Source organism: Phyllostomus discolor, chromosome 12 (assembly GCF_004126475.2).
Source record: "Phyllostomus discolor isolate MPI-MPIP mPhyDis1 chromosome 12, mPhyDis1.pri.v3, whole genome shotgun sequence".
Classification (NCBI taxonomy): Eukaryota; Metazoa; Chordata; class Mammalia; order Chiroptera; family Phyllostomidae; genus Phyllostomus; species Phyllostomus discolor.
Window position 1 is genome coordinate 60,884,212 of NC_040914.2, and position 21,961 is coordinate 60,906,172.

General features: G+C 54.8%; 1 protein-coding gene and 2 pseudogenes across 3 annotated transcripts; 2 read left to right on the forward strand and 1 right to left on the reverse strand.

The window, feature by feature from the left end:
• The first annotated feature begins 135 nt into the window (after positions 1-135).
• Positions 136-21,146, forward strand: PLA2G15 (phospholipase A2 group XV). Of its 3 annotated transcripts, none has more exons than XM_036012063.1 (6): positions 136-942; positions 10,536-10,692; positions 14,053-14,171; positions 14,408-14,506; positions 14,931-15,155; positions 16,729-18,633. In XM_036012063.1, exons 1-6 carry the CDS (start codon positions 903-905, stop codon positions 17,238-17,240), a joined length of 1,152 nt encoding a protein of 383 aa, XP_035867956.1. In that variant the 5' UTR covers positions 136-902; the 3' UTR covers positions 17,241-18,633. The 3 variants fall into 3 exon arrangements, with proteins under 3 accessions (XP_035867956.1, XP_028357757.1, XP_028357756.1); XM_028501956.2 differs by lacking the exon at positions 136-942 and adding an exon at positions 6,915-7,188 and having other exon boundaries at positions 15,056-15,155; positions 16,729-21,146; XM_028501955.2 differs by lacking the exon at positions 136-942 and adding an exon at positions 6,917-7,188 and having other exon boundaries at positions 16,729-21,146.
• Positions 2,255-4,872, reverse strand: LOC118497506 (annotated as a pseudogene).
• LOC114488379 lies at positions 20,269-21,171 on the forward strand (annotated as a pseudogene).
• Positions 21,172-21,961: the final 790 nt, after the last annotated feature.

The following is a 21,961-nucleotide window of genomic DNA, read 5'->3' on the forward strand; positions in this document are numbered from 1 at the left end:
GGTTCACAAGCCTTAGCGCTGCTGCTTCGGGAGGGAGAGGCGGAGCCCCACCCCCAACTGCAGAGAGCGGCACTCTAGACCCGGCTAAGCAGGATGGTCCGGGCCTGGAGCCTCACCCCTACCCCACATGGGAACTCCAGGCTGTTTTTGTAGTCCTACCCCCTTGACGATGGGCCTGTTGCCTAGAGATGTGAGCGCGATGGCGGATGCGGACTAGCGGCACATTTGTAATGTGAGCTTGCGGGCTGCAAAACCTCTCCTCCATCCGGGACCAACATCCTAATTCGGACAGTCAGTCCCACGTGGAGGGCTCCCAGCACCCTTTCGCCTCGTTGATCTTGGTGAGGCTACTTTACGGCGCACTTCCAGGCCGCCCCGGATTTCCCCAAATTGTCCCATTTATGTGACTGAGAAACTGAATAAGGATCCGGCGGGAAGAAGGGACCCCATCCCGGCGGGAACAAAGACATGGGGGTTGCCAAGCCCGAGCCAAAACTGAGGCGGAAGCCTCACCTCGCGATTTCGGAAAAGCAGGGCGCTGCGTCCGGATCTTCGGACAGCGAAAGAGCCCGGGGTGGAGGGAGCCTTCGAGGCCTTGTCCACTGAACCCACACTTCACCTGTCCCCATTTGAAGGATGTACAAAGTCTAAGGCGCCTGGACGGAAGTGACTCGCACCGAGACTCGGCGGCCTGGAGGGGGTGGGAAGTAGTTCTTCCAAAGGCTTCGGGAGACCAGCGCTTCCCCTCGGGGTGTAGGCTTGTGTCCACGCGCGGCTGCCCCTCTCTGGACCGCCCACCCGGGACTGTCGCTTGTCCCCACCCCCGGAAGAGCTAAGCCAATCAGGCCCGGGATGGGGAAACGTAATTTTTCGGGCCTCGCCCCCCTCCAGATAAGCCTGGAATGTCAAATATTTGGTCGCAGGGCTGGGCGCAACAACGAGGTAAGGCTCCTCCCCCTCCCCCCTGGAGCGCGCGTGCGCCAGATGGAGTCGGGTCTTTCTCCCTGATCCCCTTCACTCCAGCAGCACCTCTGGCCCCCCGGCTCTCCTGAAACTCCTGGCTTACATGGTTCCTTGTGGATATCTTGTCTGGGTTGCTCCTCCAGGACAGGACCCCGGCGCCCCCCGCGGGCAGTCCTGGCACTGCTGGATTTCTGTCTCACCCACCCTAATGCCCTCCTGAGTTCAACCTCTAGGCCCCGCAAGGCCTTTCCCTGTTCTTCAGCGCGGGTCTCCACGCCGGCGCCTCCCAGAAGCCTCCCGCTCGAGGTGACTGATCTCTCCAGTGTGGTCTCTCTGGCCGTTCTAAGAGCGAGGGCACTCCCACTGGAGAGCCCTTCATGCGTATCCAAGTACTGTACCTACTGGATAGTGAACCTGAGGCAAGGGACTGGCAGCGTGGGGCGGCTCCCCCAAACGCCCTTGTCCCTGTCCGATCGCCCCCACCCGCATGGCAAGTCCCGAGGCTTGAGCTCTCCTTCGAAAACTCGATTCGTTAAAATAAACATAGAGGACAACTGTAATTGAACAACAATAAAAATAAATTAATTAACCTTAGGGACCTGCTTTGCTGAACTCTCTTACTCATCTTCAGGTGGGTCCTCCCAAATCACCCCATTAATGCTAAACAACCCCCACTCCTGCTCTGCATTTGGCTCTCACATTTCCTTTCCCCCAGCACTAAACCAACTTCTAATCCAATGAGGAAATCATTCATTGTTTCCCTGCCCCAGCCCCCACTCACTAGAACACCAGATCCTTGAGGACAGGCTCGTCCCCAGTGTCCAACACTGGGCCTGGGGTGTACAGTTGGCCCTCCCCAATCGAGCTTCTGTATTTGTGGATTCAGCCAACCAAGGATCAGTTTTTGGTTTTAATTCCAGAAAGCTGGGCCCTGAACAATACGGTATAACAGCTATTTACATGTCATTATTTTAGGCATTATAAGTAATCTAGATGAGATTTAAAGCGTAGGTCAGGAAGTGTCTAGGTTATAGGCAAATATTACACCATTTTATGTAAGGGACTTGAGCGGCGCAGAATTTTGGTTTGAGGGCAGGGAACCAATTCCCCCAAGATACTTAGGAAGCATTACAGTTGCTCAAGGCTTAATGGATCAATGGCTGAGCCCTGGTGGGATAGGTCAGTTGGTTGGAAGGTAGTTGAGGGTGGTGGAGGTGTTATAGGTTTGATTCCCAGTCCAGACATGTACCTAGGTTGCTCGGGCATATGATCAATTTTTCTCTCTCACATCGATGTTTCTCCCTCCCTCTAAAATCAAAAAACATCTCCTGGGTGAGTATTAAAAATAATAATAAATGAGTGGTTGTCTTGCTTTGGCTGCTTTCTAGTAGTCCAGGGACAGTCACCTTCCCTGGGGCCAAAGGGCCTTTGCACTAGTTTTGCTCTCTTTACTTCCCTCGCAGCTCACCCTTGCCCTAGTTAACTCCTGCTCTTCTTCCAGATTTTCCCCTTTTAAGGCACCTCCTTCCATAGCAGCGATCCCTTCCGTAGTTTGAAATGTCTGTATTTCACTGATAAATGTCCCCCACACCCACTAGGATTCACGAACTATGAATGAATGAATTAATAGGAGATAAGGTATGCGCGAGGGGTGAGTGAGGCTCCAGTGGTCCAGCCAGATGCCTTTCCCAAATCATACTCCAGGTATCAGTGAGAAAGGAACTGGGTTCTGCCAGAGGGACCTCATCCTCGCCTCACTTCTTCGTGGCAGGGCTCGAGGGACAGTCCTACCACGAAGGCAGCAGACACTCCAGCCATTAGTATGGGCAGATACCAGGGTGGAGATCTGTGCCTGGGGCGGGAAGTGTTGCTGTTCTTGTGGACCTCGGGGGAGCCTAGGAATGGTGTAAAACCCCGCTTCGCCCTCCTTCCCTCCTGCTGTGGGAGAGGGTTCGATGCTAGGTGCTTGCTGGTGCCCCCGGCGGTGATCCCCGCTCGCTGTGCTAGGCCCATCCCCATTCTCAGCGTCCTCCAGCTGGGCTAGGTCACCCTTCCCTATCTCCGCAGCCTCCAGAGTGGCAAGAGCTCTGGCCTCCCCACGAGTTCCCGTCTCTGCCCCTGTTCCCCCATTAGAGGGCGCACTGATTCTGTCGCTTGATCTTGGTGTTAAGTTCAGGGAAAAGAGCTGAAGGGGGAAAGCCCTTGACACTACCTCCCAGGCCGCCTCCCTAAGGCTTGAGAATATTCGCGGCTCCAGGTCCCCTGGATACAGACCACTTTTTTTGAAAGTTTTTTTGAGGGGAGGGTACGCCCAGGAGCTCTTAGTGAGGGGTGGAAGGAACCCCTTCCTTTTCACCATGAGGGGCTTCTGTCTGCGCGGGATGGCTTGGCCCTGTGGCTGGCGGCCATGCCCAGATCCTGGCCGTTCTTGTTCTCGTGGATTGTGTGCCAGATGCTGCCCAGGGTGACCCGGGTGTTCTTGTTGATGGTGTCCCTCACGTAGGAGGGGACCGGCTTTTGCTAGCTGAATTTCTGCTTCATGACGACCACCATGCCTTTGCCCTGGGCATCCGGCTCCGGGACCACCGTCTTGTGCTCAGTCAGCCCATTATAGCGAAAGGAGCTGTGAGCCTTCAGATTATGAGCTCAGTGTTATATGTCTACTTATGCCTCTTGATCAGGAAGCTGGAGAAGTTCCCTCAACCATCTATTGCAGGTGGGCAGACATGGTGGCAGTTCCTCTCGCTGTGGCAGCCAGAAACGGAAAGGGAGGCCTCATTTTTTTTTCTTTTTCTTTTCCCCCCATGCTTTTAAGCTTGGTTTTTAGGACCCTCCACCTGTCAATGCCACACTCACCCACCATGTGCTCCAGACACACTGCTGTGATTGTTCAGGACCTGAGGCTGCTGGACATGCTAAGCTCCCTGCCAGAACACCCTGTTTTCTTGACAAACTCCTACTTATTCTTCAAGACCCATCTCTGATTCTTCCTCCAGCCAGCCTTCCTTGATGCCTAGGTCAGGTTAAATGCCCTGTTCTGGGCCCCTTTCCCCCAGGGTTCTGTAATGACTGGGTCAGTGTTTGGCCTCTCATGACTCCAGGGGGGGCTGTGGCAACAGAATAGGAGCCTACTGAGCTGTGAGCTTTAGGAGAGTAAGTTGGCCTACAAATGGGCTCACTTCTGGCTACCAAACCAGCTCAGAAGCCCTGGTCTTGGTTGGGTTGCCCCAAGCCCTGCCTCCTACCTAGTTCACATAGAGGAGCTTGCAGCTGGGGCAAGGGTGAAGGAATGCGAAGGGCCCAATATCACAGGAAGGGTGAAGGTTGTTTGCTGGACTTTCACCAGAGGAAGACAACACAACTGGCCTGGCTCTTCAGTCTCTGGGTTTATTCTTACACCTGGCCTTTGCCCAGAATGTTCCCCTTCACAGGAACACCCTCCCCCTTTCCTAGTCTTTTCTAGAACGTGACTCTTCTAGTCACATCCAGCCCTGTGGACCTTTCAGTCACTCTTTTCCTCCTCCAGGTCTGAGCGGCATCAGGACCCTATCCTGGAATGGGGGAGGGTTGTAGAGAAGGGGATGCATCATTCATTCATTCAGCATATGTTAAGCACCTGCTGTGTGCCAGGCACTGTGCTGGTGACAACTGGTACATACAGGAGGTGACAGTGATAAGACAGGGGAGGGCCCTGCTTTTCCAGGGATTAGATTTTAATGGGAGCCAGGCAGGTCTAAGTTGAGGCCTCAATGCAGAGCTCAGTTGAGCCCCCAAAAGTGGGGACTACACACTGGTCCCAGTGCAACAAGTCCTGGGGGAGAATGAGGTTGTCCTGTTCTTTTAAAAAAAAAGATTTTATTTTTAGAGAGAGGGGAAGGGAGGGAGAAAGAGAAGAACAGAGACAGCAATGTGTGATTTCCTCTCACATGACCCCCACTGGAGACCTGGCCTACAACCCAGAAATGTGCCCTGACTGGGAATCGAACCCATAACCCTTTGGTTTGCAGGCCAGCACTCAATCCACTGAACCACAGCAGCCAGGGCAGGTTGCCCTGTCCTAAGCAGCAGGGAAGTCATTGACGTTGGAGATGAGAGAGCTGCCAGAGTGCAAATTGGGGCAGACAGCCAGCATACACTGCAGGGTCCTCACTCACTATGATGCATGCAATGGGAGGGGCATTAGTGGGGTTAAGCAGACAATGAGGGGGCTTGATGATATTTAATGGTATCAACCTAGCATGTGGAGAACAATCCACAGCAATAAGGGCATAAAGTGGGACATCAGTGAGGAGGCTGCCATGGGGATGGTGGTAGTCTGGCTTTGAGAGGCTAGAACTGGGGAGACTTGACGACCACCTGGTTGTGGGCCCGAGAGTCAGGGAGGTATCTAGAGTCCAGAATGACTCAGGTCTGCAGCCATTGTGTGGGTGGTGGGGTCATGTGAAATGGGGGGGAACTTCGCCTTCTGACTCCTCTCCACTGTGCCAGCATGGGTCATTGCCGACCAAGCCTTGGCACCCCCTGCTCCTCGTGGCCATGGTTCCTATTACCTGCAGGGCCTGTCGGAGTGGGGCACCTCAGGAACCGCTTCCAACAACAGACACCCTGTGAGGGGCCATGGTCACCTGAGGCTGTTAGACTGACAAGACGTTCAGACTAGTCCAAAGTGGCCCAAGCTGTCATGTTCCCTATTCTCTCCCAACTTAACCCTTGGCTTTTGATCTTCTGTCTGTCCCTAGCCCTGGCAGAAGGGTCTCTGTGATCTCCCACACTGGGCTTGCCAGATTGGTTCTCAGTGACTCCTCTGCTGAGGCCGGAAATGGAGGTGAGGGAAGCAGGGGTGTTTTTTTTTGGGGGGGGGGTCCCTGGGGTAGAGCTTGAGGTGGGAGATAGGTGGACCTTAAAAAAGAAGGTACCCTGTCCACCAATGTATTTCACTCTAAGAACACAGGAGGGGCAGGCCAAAATGGTGCTTAGGTTCGTTGAGGGGCACTGGGAGAGACTGGAAATGGTCAGTCACCGACCAAAAGGAAGGAAGGAGGGGAAGACAGGGGAAGCCCAGAGGTCTTGTGACCAGCTGACCAGGGTGTGACTGACCTTTGGGAGGGTGTATGAGGAGAATCAAGACCTCCAGTGTCCAAACATATGGTCCAGCTCTCCCGAAGTGTTGTGTGGTGCTGGTATATTACTGGCTGTTAAGTCTCTGCCCATTCTGTTCGCCCGGTTTTTCGCTCTGGGAGTCTGTGTCCTCTGGATCCTCAGGTTTGCGTGTGCTGGGAGGTCCCAGCATCCCTCCCGCTCTGCTGGGGCAGAGGGCCAATGATTAGTGGCGCAGGGTCAAGGCTCGAGCCCACTCTCAACCCTGCCTGAGAACTGCTCCCTCTGTTAGGGTGACTCCATACTCCGCGCCCCTAAAAAGGGACAAACATCACATTCGGAATCGAAAGAGGCTGACTTGGCCTCTCTCCGCCCCATCCTAACCCCGGCAGAAGGTTGCCTGTCTGGGGCGGGGTTGCCTAAATACCCCAAGTGCTTTCTGGGCAGTGTTCGAAGATCCCGTGTGGGGGATTGCGCAAAGGTCCTGGTCAGCTCGGGTCCGCGAAGGCCCCCAAACTGCCTCATGCTTACTTCCCTTCTTCCCCTTGCTTTGACCGGCGTCGCCCAGCCGTCGCGAGCACTGGACCATGAATCGCCGCTCAGTCAGGCTCGTTCCAGATTCCAGGTCAGGTAGCAGCCAGCAATTGGGGGTGAGGGCTGCGCAGCGCGTGCTTCGAGTACCGAGGGCTGGGCTAGGACCCAGCAGTGGCGAGCTGGGTCCTGCGGAGAGTTTGGAAACCAAGCGGAACCTAGATCGATCGATGCGCTCGGCTCGCAGCGCTGTCGAGGGAGCTAGTCCGGGATGGTCTGGGGCGGGGCTGCCAGCTCCGACTGGGCGGGACACGCTGGAGGCGAGTCCTTATTGGCACGTCGTTTGCGGGAGGTGGGCCCTCATTGGCCTGGTCGCTGTGGAGGCGGTGAGCGGCGGGGTTAAGCGGGTCGCCGCGCCCGGCCTAGGCTCAAGCCTGGATCTCTGCATCGGCGCCAGGGATCTGGACCCTCCACCCTACGCGATGGGTCCCCACCTCTGCCTGTACCGCGCAGCCCTGCTACCGGGTAGCCTCCTGTTCCTCCTGCTGCTCTCAGACCCGGCGCTTCCAACCGGACGTCCTCCTCCGGTGGTCCTGGGTGAGGCGCGCGTCCAGTCGTGGGTCCGTTCGCTCTCGCGTCAGGGTGCGGGGATGATAGAGACTGTCTTCTCGATTTGCAACTGCTCTAAGCATGAGGCGGGGGAGCGTATGACTGACTTGTCACCTGGGTGGGTACGTCCACCTCCGACCATACTGGTCGCGGGAGTGGTGAACCTGTCTGTCACCTTCCCCTATAGAATACGGAGGCAAGTAGGAGGGTTACTGTGCCGGTGGTACATCGATCTGCCTGTCCACATAAGTCCCAAACCTTGCCTCACCTTATCCCCATTTTTTAGGTGGAAAGACGGAGTCCCTTTGGCCCCACTTCTGAGGGCCGGATTGGAGGCAACGTGGCCTCGGAGTTGGCCCGCAGGGTCTGTAACGTTGACTTGGGTTTGTCTATTAAGCTACTTCCCTGGACCCCTTCAGCCTCACAAGTTTTAGAGAGCATTACCGAAAGGAAACTCGCTGGGGAAAGGATTGCTGTCTTACTCTGCCACCAGGGCTCCCCTCAAACTTGTCAGATGGGTAGCACTGGGTCTGAGGGAGGAGGCCCTGAGGAATCTGAGGATGGCTAAAGACAGAGAGGTAAGAGGTGGGACATTGGGTACGAGCAGATGTCAGGGAGCATGCCTGCACTCATATCCTCCCAGACCTACTGGGACTAAACTACGTTGGGGCCAGGTGACCTCTCCTGCTTACCCCTTTCTTGGTCCTGACCCCTGGCAACTGTACAGGAGCCACAGTGTTTCCTTGTGGTGGTGGGCAGGGGTGAGACATCTGTCTTGGGGGGCTCGGATACCTCAGGCAGGCTGTCACTCCCACCCAGAGCCAGTGAGTAGGTGACCAGTGTGTAGATGACCAGCCAGGACTCCTGAAGGCAGAAGCGTGCTGAAGCATACTGAGTCTGCGTGATCCCCATGCTCTTTCTTTTTTAAGATTTTATTTATTTCAGAGAGAGGGGAAAGGAGGGAGAGAGGGAAAGAAACATTGATCAGTTGCCTCTTGCAAGCCCCCAACTGGGGACCTGACCCACAACCCAGGCATGTGCCCTGACTGGGAATTGAACCAGCAACCTTTTGGTTCTCAGGCTGGCGCTCAATCCACTGAACCACACCAGCCAGGGCCCAGTGCTCTTTCTACTGGGAGTATTTTAATGGGAATGATGCTGATCACAGAAGGGTAAGGTTGGCCAATACTTTGGTCCCAAAGGGGCCCTAGGAGCTCTGAGACAGTAAATGCTTCGGAAGGATGCTGGGCCCAAGTTAACCATGAGAATTGGGTAGACTGGGCCCTGCCTTCCCTAAGCTTGCAGAATGATCCCCAGGGATGAGGTCTGTGCTGGGCAAGCACAGAGAATCCACTGACCCAATCAGGGAAGGCTTCCTGGAGTATGCAGCTGAAGCTGTGGTCAGGAGAATTCCAAGCAGAGGGAACTACATATCAGACGGAGGGTGGGAGGGCGGCCAGGGTGTCTGGAATGGAGTGGCGGGGGTGGGAGGTAGGGGAAAGTGGATTGTGCAGGCTCGTGACTGATTGGGTCATCTGGACTCATATCGTAGATGCCCACAGGGAGCCATGTGTAAGCCTAAGGAGTTCTCAGTAAAGGGGTGTGGCAATGGGAAGTGTGTGGCCCATGAAAGGCATTCAGCCTTTTCTCCTGGATTGGTGCTTACTCATTAAGTCATTTAGTTCTTGGTTATCGTAGGTCAGAGCAGAGGAGCCATAGCCCCTACCCAGAGGCACAGAGCAACTGGAATCCTTTTTTTTTTAAAGATTTTATTTATTTATTTTTAGAGGGGGGAAGGGAGGGAGAAAGACAGATAGAGAAACATCAATGTGTGGTTGCCTCTCATGTGGCCCCCACTGGGTACCTGGCCTGCAACCCAGGCATGTGCCCTGGCTGGGAATCGAACCTGCGATGCTTTGGTTTGCAGCCCGCACTCAATCCACTGAGCTACGCCAGCTAGGGCGCAACTGGAATCTTAACATGTCCAGGGAGTGAGGCTCTTGGCATCAATCCTAGGAAACCGCATGGCTGACAGTGGACAAGCTGTTCTTGGTCACAGATCAGCAATCCAAGTGTGACCAGCTTCTGTGGGTAGGACTCAAATCTCTGATGGAAGCAGAGGCCAGAGAAGGAACACAGAAGAAGGCCCTGGGCAGGGGGAAGGGACTGTAGTAAGCAATTTCTACCTCTCCCAGCCTTAGTCTCCTCATCTGCAAAGTAGGCATAATAAGGATGTTCTTCCCCAGTGTTACTTGCGGTGAAAGGCACGTCGATGGCCATTGTCCTAGTTCTAGGCACAAGGGCTCAGGAAGTGACCACTGCTATTTTTAGAGGGCCCCACACAGCCTGGGCAGGGTACAAGGCATCCAGGCAAAGGGGATTGGGTGACTTCCTCTTTCAGCTATTTCCTTCAGTGGAGACTATGACCAAGGTCTCTGCACTCCTGCGTCCAGCTCACAGGCATGTCACCTGGAGGCTGTCATGCTAGGAGCTCCCTACTTCTGCACTCACATCATGCAAGGGGGTGAAGGCAGGTGCTACAGCTGTCTCCTGTGGCTGCCTTAAGGACATGGTGATGGTGCACAGAGAGCGCATGCCCTCCACAGGGCTGGGTCCCAGGAGTGTCCGAGTCCAGTGAGTGCCCAGGAGTGCCAGTGCTGATTGTTCAATCAGTGATTGTGGACCCTAAATGGGGATGCACATGGCAGGTTTTGAGAACATGGCATGTGGGAGCTGGTGAGGCCTGAAAGGTCACTGGGAAAGGTCACTTGGATAGGCCTTGAATGTTGGGCAGGGTGGCAGTGGGGATAGGTTTGAGTGTCACAACCCCCCTACCCCCTACCCTGCAGGGCTCTTTGTAGATTCAATAGGTCAGTTCAGATAGAGGTAAGTCATCCTTGAGGCCTGGTCTTCCCCACTCCTCACTGGGCTGTGGCCGGAATGGTGTGTTGTTTCAGGGCAGCCATCTCCAGCTCTTCGTCCTGGTATGCCCAGATGCTAGGGCCCTCTGGAGGATCTGCCGTTTGGAACCTGACTGGGCTCTGGCCTTTAGCACAGCCTGGAGACCTCGGTGGGTCAGCCGGTGCCACTATAAGCTTCTTCAGTGGTGTTTCTGCTCATTGCCTTCCTCCACAAGCCTGTCTTGAGTGCTTTCTCTGGATTCACTTTTGGCTCGTTGAGTGGCGCAGTGCTCTGTCCCTCTTGCCACCCCAGTCAGAGTGAACCAGGTCCTGCCGACTGGAGCCTGGGATGGTGAAAGACCTTTGGGTTTAGGCCTTGAGGGTCTCCAGCCTGTCAGGCTCAGGACCTCATGCATGCTCTGTGCCCTGATACAGTGCCTGGTGATTTGGGCAACCAGCTGGAGGCCAAGCTGGACAAGCCGAAGGTCGTGCACTACCTCTGCTCCAAGAAAACGGACAGCTACTTCACACTCTGGCTCAACCTCGAGCTGCTGCTGCCTGTCATCATTGACTGCTGGATCGACAACATCAGGTGGGAGCTGGGGCCCGCACCGGGTGCTGCTGACCTACAACTCAACCTAAAGGGACCTCCGGAGTCCCTTTCCATTGCATCCCCGCCTCAAGAGACCTCAAGGTCACTGACCTTTCTCCCTGTCCATTTTCTCGGTCTGGTTGGCTCCACCTTTGCCCTCTCCCAACCAGAACTTTCTTCCCTTTCCCCCTGCTCTTGTTCCTACCCTCTGCGATCCACACCTTGTGCTTGGCACCCTCCCTGTGGTTTCTAAACTCCAGCCCTGGTTTATAGCCTCACCAAGACCCTCGCCCCTGCCTTTGCTGCGGGCTGGGCCACACCTGCCCCTGCAGCTGCTGGTTCTCTGTGGAATGCCACGCCTCCAGGCAGGTGCTGTTCCTTCAGCCTGGAATCTATCTCTATACCTTTTGCCTGATAAATTCCTCCCATTTACCTTTTAAATCCAGAGCCAGGACCCTCCAATGCTCATCAAACCTTGTTTCTAAGGTTGTTTCCCAGTAATAAGAATTACTGCTTACTAAATAGACACTGAACATTTTATATACTTTCTTTCATTTAGGTCTTATAGCAGCCCTCCGAAAGACAAAGACGTGCTGTTTGCAGACCTGTTTCACAGAATAGGACGCCTGCCTAAATCAGTTACAAAATTGCCGGGGTCACTCAGCTAATAAGGGGCAAGACCAGGATTTAAGCCTAGAGTCATGTGACCCGAGCTAAGTTCTCCCTCAGGCTGAGCTCCCTGAAAGCAGGGACTCTATCTCTTTTATTTTTGTAGCAGTAGAACCTGGAATGCAGCTGGTGCTCAATGAATGAGATGAATGGAATCTAACAAATTAACATTTTTTTTTCTGGGAGATGCACTCACTGCCTCTCCAGGCACCCTGCCCATCCCTGCTGTTTAAGATTCCTGCTTTGTCAACTCTTTCCTCTTCTGCGTGTGTTTGTCCCCAGAGTCACTTCTGGGCTGTTGATCTGCGTTTCTATTTTTGTATCGGAGACATAGTCTCAGTTACCAATTGGAGTTGCAGGCTGATACCAAGAGGGGCTTGTCTGCCTTTGTTGATGGGAGAGACCTGGTTCTTCTTGCTGACGCCTGTAAAGAATTACATATCAGCAAATCTGGTAGTATGTAATCAGTTTATGAGTGGCCTGTTCCCATGGAAGAGAATGGGACTGGGTAGAGTAGGGGGTGACAGGCAAAGTTTCAGGGCAAAGCAGGGTGAGAAAAGCAAGAGAGGCTGGAGACCAGGGTGGCAAGCCCCTGGGCAGCCTGAGGCCGGGTGGCCAGAGGCCCTGTGGCCCGAGAGCCAAGAGCCCCAGAGAGAGAGAGAGAGAGACAGAGAGAGAGAGAGAGAGTCAGTCCTTTGTTCTCAGGTCCTATAGTTGGTGGGATAGGAGGGAAAAAAAGTCACATATTGATTAATGGGTAAATGTAGCACCAGCTTTCCTGCGGAAATGTGACTACCCAAACTTAGGGATGTGTGGGGGTCTTTCAGCCCCAAATCCTTATCTTGCTCCAGACTCCCCTCGGTCATCCTGTTGTAAAACAAATACATGACAGGAGGAAGTTAACTACAATTGGGGCACTCTCCTTCTTTCTTGCTAACATAGTGTTTCTTGTGATGTTGGAACACCTGGCAATATCATCAGACCAGGCTTAGGGCTGCTGAGTTAACGTGTGAGACTTGTCTCCTTCCTCCTCCCTGCCTCAGTTTACTATTTATTCTACCTAATTGGTAAAAGGCATTTCCTGGCAACCAGGGTGCGAAATGCTGGCCAGTGACAGCATTGCAGTCCCGGAGTCCTTCCTGTGCTCTCTCCTGCTTCACCTTCATCATTCATCACTCCCCTGACCTGTTCAACTTTCACCCAGCACAGAGCTGCCTTGGCTTTCCCGAGCAGTTTTCTGCACTTTGCTAAGTGGCCACTGGGATAACCTACAGCTTGCCCTCAAGAGAGTAGGCTACCAGGACCTATTATTTGGGCCAGTGTTGGGAATCCTGTCAGCTTTCTGTGGCTGATCTTTAAGGCCAGGTGGAATGCAGGACCACCAGGGACTGCTTGTGCAGCCTGTGTTTTCTCGGGCACATTTGCCTCCTTGGTATCGGGGAGGCCAGAGTAGGGCTCCTGGTTGGCATAAGGCTTCCTCCTGTCTCCCATCGCCCCTTTCCCATCATTTCTCCAGGCCTTGTCTGTGCGCCCATGCAGCAGCCACTGAGGTGGGGAGGTCTCTTTGTCTGGTTCGGTTGTGTGCTGCTCTCACCATCCATCTCCTTTGCCCTGTGGTGTATTTGGTGGGTGGCAGAAGCTGGGTCCGTAGTGATAGGACAATGGGAGGCTGCAAAATTAGGCTGCTTTTTGGGGTCAAGTGTAATGTTCACGGCAGAGCCAGGTCTGGTGCATCCCTCTCCCAAATAGGTCTAAGACCTGCGTTCTGGGGTGGGTGACACTGAGGAGAGGGTCCTTGGGTCAGCCTTTCGAATGACCGACCCTTGGTGGTGGTGGTGGGGTCTCCATAAATTGCCTTTGTTTTGTGGGAGAGAAACAAACTCGGCCCACTCTCAAGGTTCTTTTGGCTGGTCTAATAATCAAATAGATGTGAGACATATTAGCAAGATAAAATAACCCAATACATATGTATGTACGGAACCCCCCTCCCCCCACACGAGAGAGTCAGAGACCCCCACTTGCAAGAGCGGTGCAGAGACAGAAAGGGAACGTGGGTACATAGGACATTCTGAGCTCGAGTTGAGGTGAGGCGCCCCGGGCTTCAGTGGGTCATCACAGAATGATATGAAGAACAAGTGTTTAGTAAATAGAAGTTGACTTTAGCCACATAATGGTGGGTCAAAAAGAAATTATTGCTCATCAGCCCTGGCTGGTGTGGCTCAGTAGACTGAGTGCTGGCCTGTAAATCAAGGTTCGATTCTTGGTTGGGGCACATGCCTGGGTTGCAGGCTAGGTCCCTGGGGGGGGGGGGGGTGGCGCTAGAGAGGCAACCACGCATTGATGTTTTTCTCTCTCTCTTTCTCCCTCCCTTCCCCTCTGGAAAAATAAATAAACAAATATTTTTTAAAAATTATTGCTGATAATCTCTAATGATGGGCAAGGCCCCTAATTCAAGTTCTAGGCAGTTAAAGGGAGGGGCAGAAGTTTCTCTTGAGCCTGAAGCTAAAATTATCCTTAGCTCAAAACAATCCCCAGACACAATCTCGGATGACTAGCTCCGAACCCCCATGATGGCCTCTTGGTCTCCCCTAAACAACTGACCACACCTGAGGATGGGAGGGGAGTGTGGCTCAGGACACACCCAAATTCAGTGCCAAGTCTCAGTCACCAGCTCATGTCCCTTCCCGACAGGCTGGTCTACAACAGGACGTCCCGGGTCACCCAGTTCCCCGACGGTGTGGACGTGCATGTCCCCGGCTTCGGGAAGACCTTCTCCCTGGAGTTTCTGGACCCCAGCAAAAGCAGCGTGGGTAGGTAACCCTTCTCATGCTCTCCAAGGAATGGGGCTGGAGGTTCTGCTGGACTCCCGATGGGAGGAGCCACCCGGTGTGAAGAGGTAGCCTGTGAACCAACCGTCTCTGACCACTGTGAGCAGAGCGTGCTCCTCCACAAACCTCCCTGCAGACCTTACAGTCTCCTCGGCAGGCGCGGCATAAGCGGCTGGCACTGGCTGTACCCTCTCTAATCCCATGACTTGTGTCTACAGGTTCCTATTTCCACACCATGGTAGAGAGCCTAGTGGGCTGGGGCTACACACGGGGTGAGGATGTCCGGGGAGCCCCCTATGACTGGCGGCGAGCCCCAAGTAAGTGGTCACCCTCGTTTCCTCCCTGCGGTCTTGGGAGGTGGGGATGAGGAGGCCACAGCCACCACAGGCCTTGGGCTGTCCCCTACCCCTGGGCCAATGGCATCTAGCCCAGTAGTGACACACCTATCACCCCTGGCGAATCCGTCCTGTTCTTCCTCATCCTTCACCCCAAGATTTCTGGGCCTCTGAGCCCTGGGGGGGGGTGGGGGTGGATAATGAGTCTGAGGAAGGGGAAAGGAGCCCCCCCCCCCCCCCCCCCCCCCCCCCCCGTGTTTCCTGCCTTCACTGACCCTGAGGGGAAAGCAGGCCACTCCCACTTGGGTTTTAGCATTCTCCCCACCCCCCTAGTCCTGGGCCTGGCCTGAGTGGTTCCGGCCTCAGGACCCTTCCTGCCTGACTCCTGCCTGGCTCTGGCCTGCAGATGAAAACGGGCCCTACTTCCTGGCCCTCCAGGAGATGATCGAGGAGATGCACCAGCTGTATGGGGGCCCCGTGGTGCTGGTTGCCCACAGCATGGGCAACATGTACACACTCTACTTTCTGCAGCGGCAGCCCCAGGCCTGGAAGGACAAGTACATCCGTGCCTTCGTGGCACTGGGTGCGCCCTGGGGGGGCGTGGCCAAGACCCTGCGCGTCCTGGCCTCAGGTAAGAGACCCGGCCTGACTCAGCATGGGGGGCTGATACGGGGGTGGGGGGGGTGGGGGGGTGGCACCCTCTCTTTCCCTCTACAGTATTCTCCTGGGGGGCCCTTTTTTCTCCAGAGTGGTATTCTTTTCTAAGTAATGTCACCTCTCTAGTTGGTGACCCTTGTTATCTGTGTAAGTTTCTGACAACATGTACAATGCATGGAGTGGCACAGCTCTCGGTCCTGCAGGTACTCGCGTGTGCACATGTGTACGCACTGCGCTCAGGCCTGGCCGGCTTAACTTGGTGTGACCCAGAGTTCTTTGGGGGAGCCTTCTCCCGCTCTCCCGTCCCCATCCTCACCTTTCAGTCCCCATCTTTTCCCCAGAGAAGGGAGGCTGCACTCCAGTTTCCTGTGTATGAGGTACGGCTCCCCGTGCAGCAGCCAGGAGCCTCTGTGGCAACATGGGGAGGAAGCAGGTGCAGATCCGTTTGGGCCTGCTTGCTAGACAGTTGGGAAAGTCACCTTTTCCCCCATTCCGTTCCTCCCCAATCCACCTGCCTTTTCATGGCTGTCAGAAGCTGCCAGCTGCCTCCACAGGGCTTTCCTGCCTGTGCTAGGACTGGGTGTGAGCCCCACGGCCCCTCACTTGAGCAGCCGTGAGCCAGGGTGGTGCCAAGCATCCGATGAGCTTTCCTTTTCAAGGCACCGGTACAGCTTGCCCGGCTTGTCGATCAGCTGGTCATTGTGATCAGGTCAGACCCGGTGCCTCTCCCAGTAGTGACCCTGGGTTGCCTGGGCAGCTCCCCATGAGTCAGAGCTTTGCCTCAGATGCTGGAAAACTTTCATCCCTGTCAGCCTGGGAGCAGTGTTGGGGTGGGAGGGAGCGCAGTCATGGTCCCCTAGGTAGGAGCTTGCATTTCCTCACGTGTCTTGGAGCCAGGCCCCAGCGGGCAGAGCTGTGGCCCCGCAGTCCACCAGGGAGGTAGAATGATGGGCAGCCATGGGTCCTGGGTGGGGCCTGAGGCTCCTGTTCCCAAGTTTCAACTCAGCCTCTGGAAGTCTCCCTGGCCGGTGGGTGTCTTTGTATTGTACCGTTGGCACTGGTGGGTGAGAAGGACTCGTGCTCTAGTCTGCAGACGTCCCTCATGTCTCAGGGCCTGGCTGCCCAGGTCCGTGACAGGTACGACTGGCTGGCTGCAGGTCTAAGCCTAGGCAAAGAAAAACATTTGCATAGCTTAATATAATAAAAAAAGAGAATTGTGCCTCTGGGCTGGCAACCTGCTGACTCACCTTTGATAAGGTCAGTGCCCACAGTGCCCACACGCCCTGCCTGTGGGTGCGTGTTGCCTAAGTCCCTGGTGACAAAATGCAGAAGGAAAGAAACAAGTCTTGGGTGGGTGCTAGAGCAGAAAGAAAGGGAAACAGTAAAAGCTCATGCAGCCATGGGAGTTGTTACAATAACAGTGTAGAGATGCTGATGCGCTGACTGGGCCACACTGGCTGGGGTCCAGCAGGGGCCCTGGGCGTGGACAGGCTGCCCAGCCAGCCTGCATTCCTGAGCACAGACTGACTGGAGCCCTCTCCCCGCAGGGGACAACAACCGGATCCCGGTCATTAGTCCCCTGAAGATCCGGGAGCAGCAGCGGTCTGCTGTCTCTACCAGCTGGCTGCTGCCCTACAACTACACCTGGTCACCTGAGAAGGTCTTTGTACACACGCCCACGGCCAACTACACGCTGCGTGACTATCAGCGGTTCTTCCAGGACATTGGCTTCGAAGATGGGTGGCTCATGCGGCAGGACACAGAGGGGCTGGTTGAAGCCACGGTGCCACCCGGTGTGCAGCTGCACTGCCTCTATGGCACGGGCGTCCCCACGCCAGACTCCTTCTACTACGAGAGCTTCCCGGACCGAGACCCTAAAATCTACTTTGGTGACGGCGATGGCACTGTGAACTTGGAGAGTGCCCTGCAGTGCCAGACCTGGTGCAACCGCCAGGAACACCCCGTGGCACTGCAGGCGCTGCCAGGGAGCGAGCACATTGAGATGCTGGCCAACGCCTCTACCCTCACCTACCTGAAACGCGTGCTCCTTGGGCCCTGACTCCTGTGCCAGGCAGGGCTGTGGGACGGCTTGGCCACAGCTGCTTCTCTTGGCCTCCGGGGCTGCCGTGGCCCACGGGTTTAGTGGTTTGTGACTGACCTTCCTAGGCCATAGCTCTTGGTTGTGAAACGTCTGCCATCGGGAAGTGCTGTTTCTTACACTTTCTCTGGGAGTGAGGGAGGAAGAGATAGCCTGGACTCACTGAAGGGACTCGTAAGGGAAAGAATGCTGCTGCTGATGGAATCAGTGCGACCTCAGGACTGGCCACCCAGGTGGATTGGCTGGCATCTGGATCCAGTCCCCAACTCAGGGGCCATGTGTTTCTCCTGTTTCACATTTGCCCACCAGCCCCCGGCCCCTCAGACATCCTGTGAGGGATGTGACTGAGCTGTGGTCCCTGCCCCCAAAGATCCCAGGGATGGGCTCCCGCTCCCTAGGGCGATCCTTCCCACACAGTGGCTACAGGTGGCTGGAGCTGCTGGCTTCCCTGTGGCCCGGCTGCTCAACAGCCTGACTGTAGCTTTCTGGGGGCAGCCGGGTTTCCCCTGCGGGCAGGGGTTGTTGTGTAGTCTGTGGTTCCCAGGCCCTGGGGCATTCACTCCTACCTCCCTCACTTCCAAGAAGAGCCGAGCTCTGAATTGGGCAGCAGATGGCGCTCCAGTTCTACAGGCTGCGGCCCAGGAGCTCTGATCCCCTTGGCTGGGTTATTGCCCACAGTGTTGATGCTGGCTCCTTTCGCCCTGGGACTGTGCTTCAAGGTCGGGAGCAGGACCCAGTGCCACGGCCTTTTAGATGCTGGTGAAGAGAGAAAACTCAAGAGTGGGCCAAGGCACTCAGAGCTTCACTGAACTGCCCTCTTGCTAACCTCCCACCGCATTGCCACCCTACCGGAGGGTTTCTCTAGCACCCAAGTGGGCTGGCACAGGGCTGAGAGGAAGGGTTCCTGCCCATCCTGCCCGGCACCTACCTCCACCAGGCAGCTCGGTGGCGTTTAGTCTTCGGGGACTAACTCGGAAACTCGAGTGGGCCCCTGTGAGAGCCAGGTGCCTTGGAGCCCCTCTGTGGGTGATCTGTCTGCCTCAGAGATGCTGCATGGGTCTTCCTGTGACAGCAGGGCTGGGGAGTCTGTATCCGCCTTGGCGGCAGTGCTCTCCACGTGGGCCACAGCCAGAGGCCAAGACTTGGTCCTAGCCTCCAGGGTGGGGACCCAAAGCCACAGTCAGGCTGGAGTGGCTGCTTTCTCACAAGGTTTCTGCAGCGCTGGATTTTCACTCTTGTGAACATGCCCAGCCTCTGTCTCTCCCTTCGTTCCTGAGTGGTGGGCCCCATATCGGGCTCTGAGCAGGCTGCACCTTGATTATGGCAATAAAAGTATTCTGGACGCTGTAAAGTGCCCTGGCCTAGGCTGCCCTCTGAGCATGAGAGGAGGGAGCTAGCAGAGAGGTCAGGGGGCTAGAGCGGCAGGTAATCGGAGGCTAGACCTTTCCTGGGGCCTTGATGGGTTCTCTCAGCACCGAAGCGTGGCTCCTATGCACCACTTTGGTGGTGCCCTCTCTCCCAGAATCCAGCTCCCCTCCTAGGACTAAGAACCAGCAACTGAAACATTCCTGTTGGAACACAGCTCCTGCTCCTGCCTGGTCGGCATGCCACCCCAGATCTGGGTGCCACAAACAGTCCTACAGGTCACCCTGGCTGGACTCCCCTTCTCAGCTTCTTCTCTCTTAGTTTGCATGTCTTGGCATCCTTTGAACCTAGAGTTCTTCTCAGGACACCACCCTTCTACTTTGTTTCAGCTCATCTGTCCACCATCTGTCCTGCTTTGGGGACGGAGTGAGACTGAGGGAGGAAGAGATTAGGCTGAGACTGGTATGGACAGAGGCCAAGATGGGCAGAGATGGACCGACAGACTGGGGCCACGTGGAAATGGATAAAGACAGAGAAACAGAGAGTCTGATACTGAGAAACATGCATAGGGATGGGGTCCAGGCGTGGATTCTGTGATGTGGAGCCCAGAGCCAGCCAGGGGCCAGTTGGTGGGGAGGTGGGAGCTTCAGTTCCCGCCTCTGCAGAGGAAGGCCAGCCTGGGCTTCAGGCGTTGATATATACTGGGAGCCACTAGAGGGCGCGCTGAACCCTCTCACGGCCCAGCGTTGGTCCAGAGGGTGAGGATGCCTGAGGATGCAGAGGTCCAGCTGCTCCTTTGACCTTGGTAGAAGGATGACAACATGAAAGTGAGCAAACTATCGCTCTCAGGCTTTGCCCCACCTGACTCCCAGCTTTGCCCTGACACCCACCCATCTATGCCACACCCTTGTGGTGGCCTTGGAGCCACCCATTCCTCCGTGACGTTTCAGCCAAACTGCCACCCTTTGTTTCACAGCTGCAGAGAGGGCATGGGGTCAGAGCAGGCTTCAGCAGTCACAGAAGACTGGGGTTCAATTTGGAACATTGCCAGCTCCCGCAAAATAGCCTGCGGGGTCTTCTTGTTATCAGACAGGGATTGGGCTGCAGCAGGGCTGCCTCGGGCCAGCCTGCAGTGTATGAGTTCTCGACTTTGTGTGGGGCAGATTTCACAACACAAGTCCAGGTGATTTTAATAAGGGGTGTCCCACTTATTAAAGCTGGGGATAGTGAAACAAGGAAGGCCTCAGGATAGAAGAAGCAACAGGAGAGAGCCTAGGGGAGCTGCTCTGGCTCCCTAGAAAAGTTATGGGAAGAAAATGAGCCGAGGCAGGGCTGCTCTCAGTTCATTGGACAGTCAGAGACAGGGGGGCCTTGGGAAGCCTCGGGTGAGCTGCTGCTTCCCATTGCTCCCCTGGTTACAAGTCTCGTGGGTTCCCTTAGAGTTTAGGAGATGCATGCCTGTGAGGGAAGAAGAGGGAGAAGGGAGAGGTGCAGGTGTGTTCCTGGGAGAGAGAGCCACATTGGGTCCTCTGGCTTGAGGATTTTAAAGGCTGGGAGTCAAGGGCGACCTGTTTGCAGGCTGGGTGGCGGCACTGCGCTCGGCTAAGCTTAAAGAGACTTGTGCTCTCCCTGCCGCCCCTCACCAAGGATGGAGATCCCACCCATCCACTGCCCAGGCTCCAGTGTGGCCTTGGTGGTGCAGAACTGCGTCAACTACCATCAGGGGACGCCACCCCCTGCCCCGTGCCCACCAGGTGTTTTTGGTGCAGACAAACAAGCCAGCATGGAGGATATTCCAGGAAGAAGACATCAGTATTGCCTTAAGTTTTCTGTGGAAGAAATGATCCAAACACAAGTGACAGCGAACTGCACAGCTGAAGTACTTTATCCTCCAGATACTGCACCAGAAGCCACCTTTACGTTTGAAGGAGAAACTGGGAAGAGCCCAGATGAAGAAGATAACACATTTCACTAAAAACTGAAGTCCATAAAGGAACCACTAGAACCACAAAATATTCCAGACAGTTTTGGAAATGGTATCTCCAGCAATGAAGCCAGTTCAACGTTTAGCTTGGGTTGGCTGTGATTGTATAATCTGGCAGAGTTCTGCTGAAAACACAAGTTTTAAAATGGTAAAAGTTCAAACTGTCAGGCAAGTGCAAAGAAGTGGTGACTTCGTTGAGTTAGACCACACCATTCTCCTTCGTGACACTGCATCTCAGGAGATTATTCCTCGGCAAATGCAGGCTGTCTGCCATTCACAGTATGGTACTAAAATAAAACATAATAGCCGTCTGCCAAAAAAAGCACAACTGGGAGAAAGAAGGACCCTAATACCGGGTGAAGTGTCAGTATGCTTGTTAATGGTGTGTATGTCAGTCTCCATGCTATCTAGCCCAAGGGGCCAAACAAATCCCTAAGTGTCACTTTGTATAAATGTCTTGATTTCATCACAGAACTGTATAGCTTCCATAATAAAGAGTGTCGTGATGTAAAAGTGTCTTAAAAGTAATAGTGCTGTGTATATCTCATAGTAGAAAGCTTCAATCCCAAAAGGAGGGAAGGAGGGAAGGAAGGAAGGGAGGAAGACTAGGGGTTTAGGTGAGGTCTTAAGGAAGAATTTCAATAGATTATTCATCAGCTTTTCCAGGTGTGTCCTTTCAGGGTTATCATCTCCACCGATTGGTCCTGGTGCCTTCTGCCTGGTTGTTACTGCTTTTCTGGCCTGGAGGTGAAATAGGACAGAGGCCTAGATGTTATCTCTAGGGAGGAAAGGTCAGGGAGTTCTAAACCGCATAGCCTGGGGATATGCCAGAGAAGGAAGGCCACCCTGGGGACCAGGTCTAGCACCAGTTTTGCGTGTCACTAGGCACCTGGGGCTTTCCACTCTGGTGACCTGTATCTGGCTGTATCTTGTTCGGCCAGTTTGTTCAGCTGTCTGTCTCAGTCTCCCCATTCCACTTGTCCAGGAATTTTCCTAGCTCCTTACTATCCTACTTCATTCTGACCTCCCCAAGTCTCAGTTTGCTAATCCGCAGAATGGGGATGAGTAGATGTACCCTGCAGGGTGGTCCTGAGGAACACTGCTGGTGTTGGAGGACATCCGACTCAGTGCTTGGTGCCTAGCGGGCTTTCAGCTGATGGGCTGCTGTCACTGGGTGTGAGACAGTGAGCCAGAGTCCTGGTGAGGCAGGCCAGTAAGCCAGGACAAGTGAAACAGGGAAACTGAGACAGTTAAAAGGCCAAGCAGTTTACAGCCATCTAGTAAATCTGAAAGTCCTATTTTCCCTAACTAAGGACACTTAGGAGTAAATGTT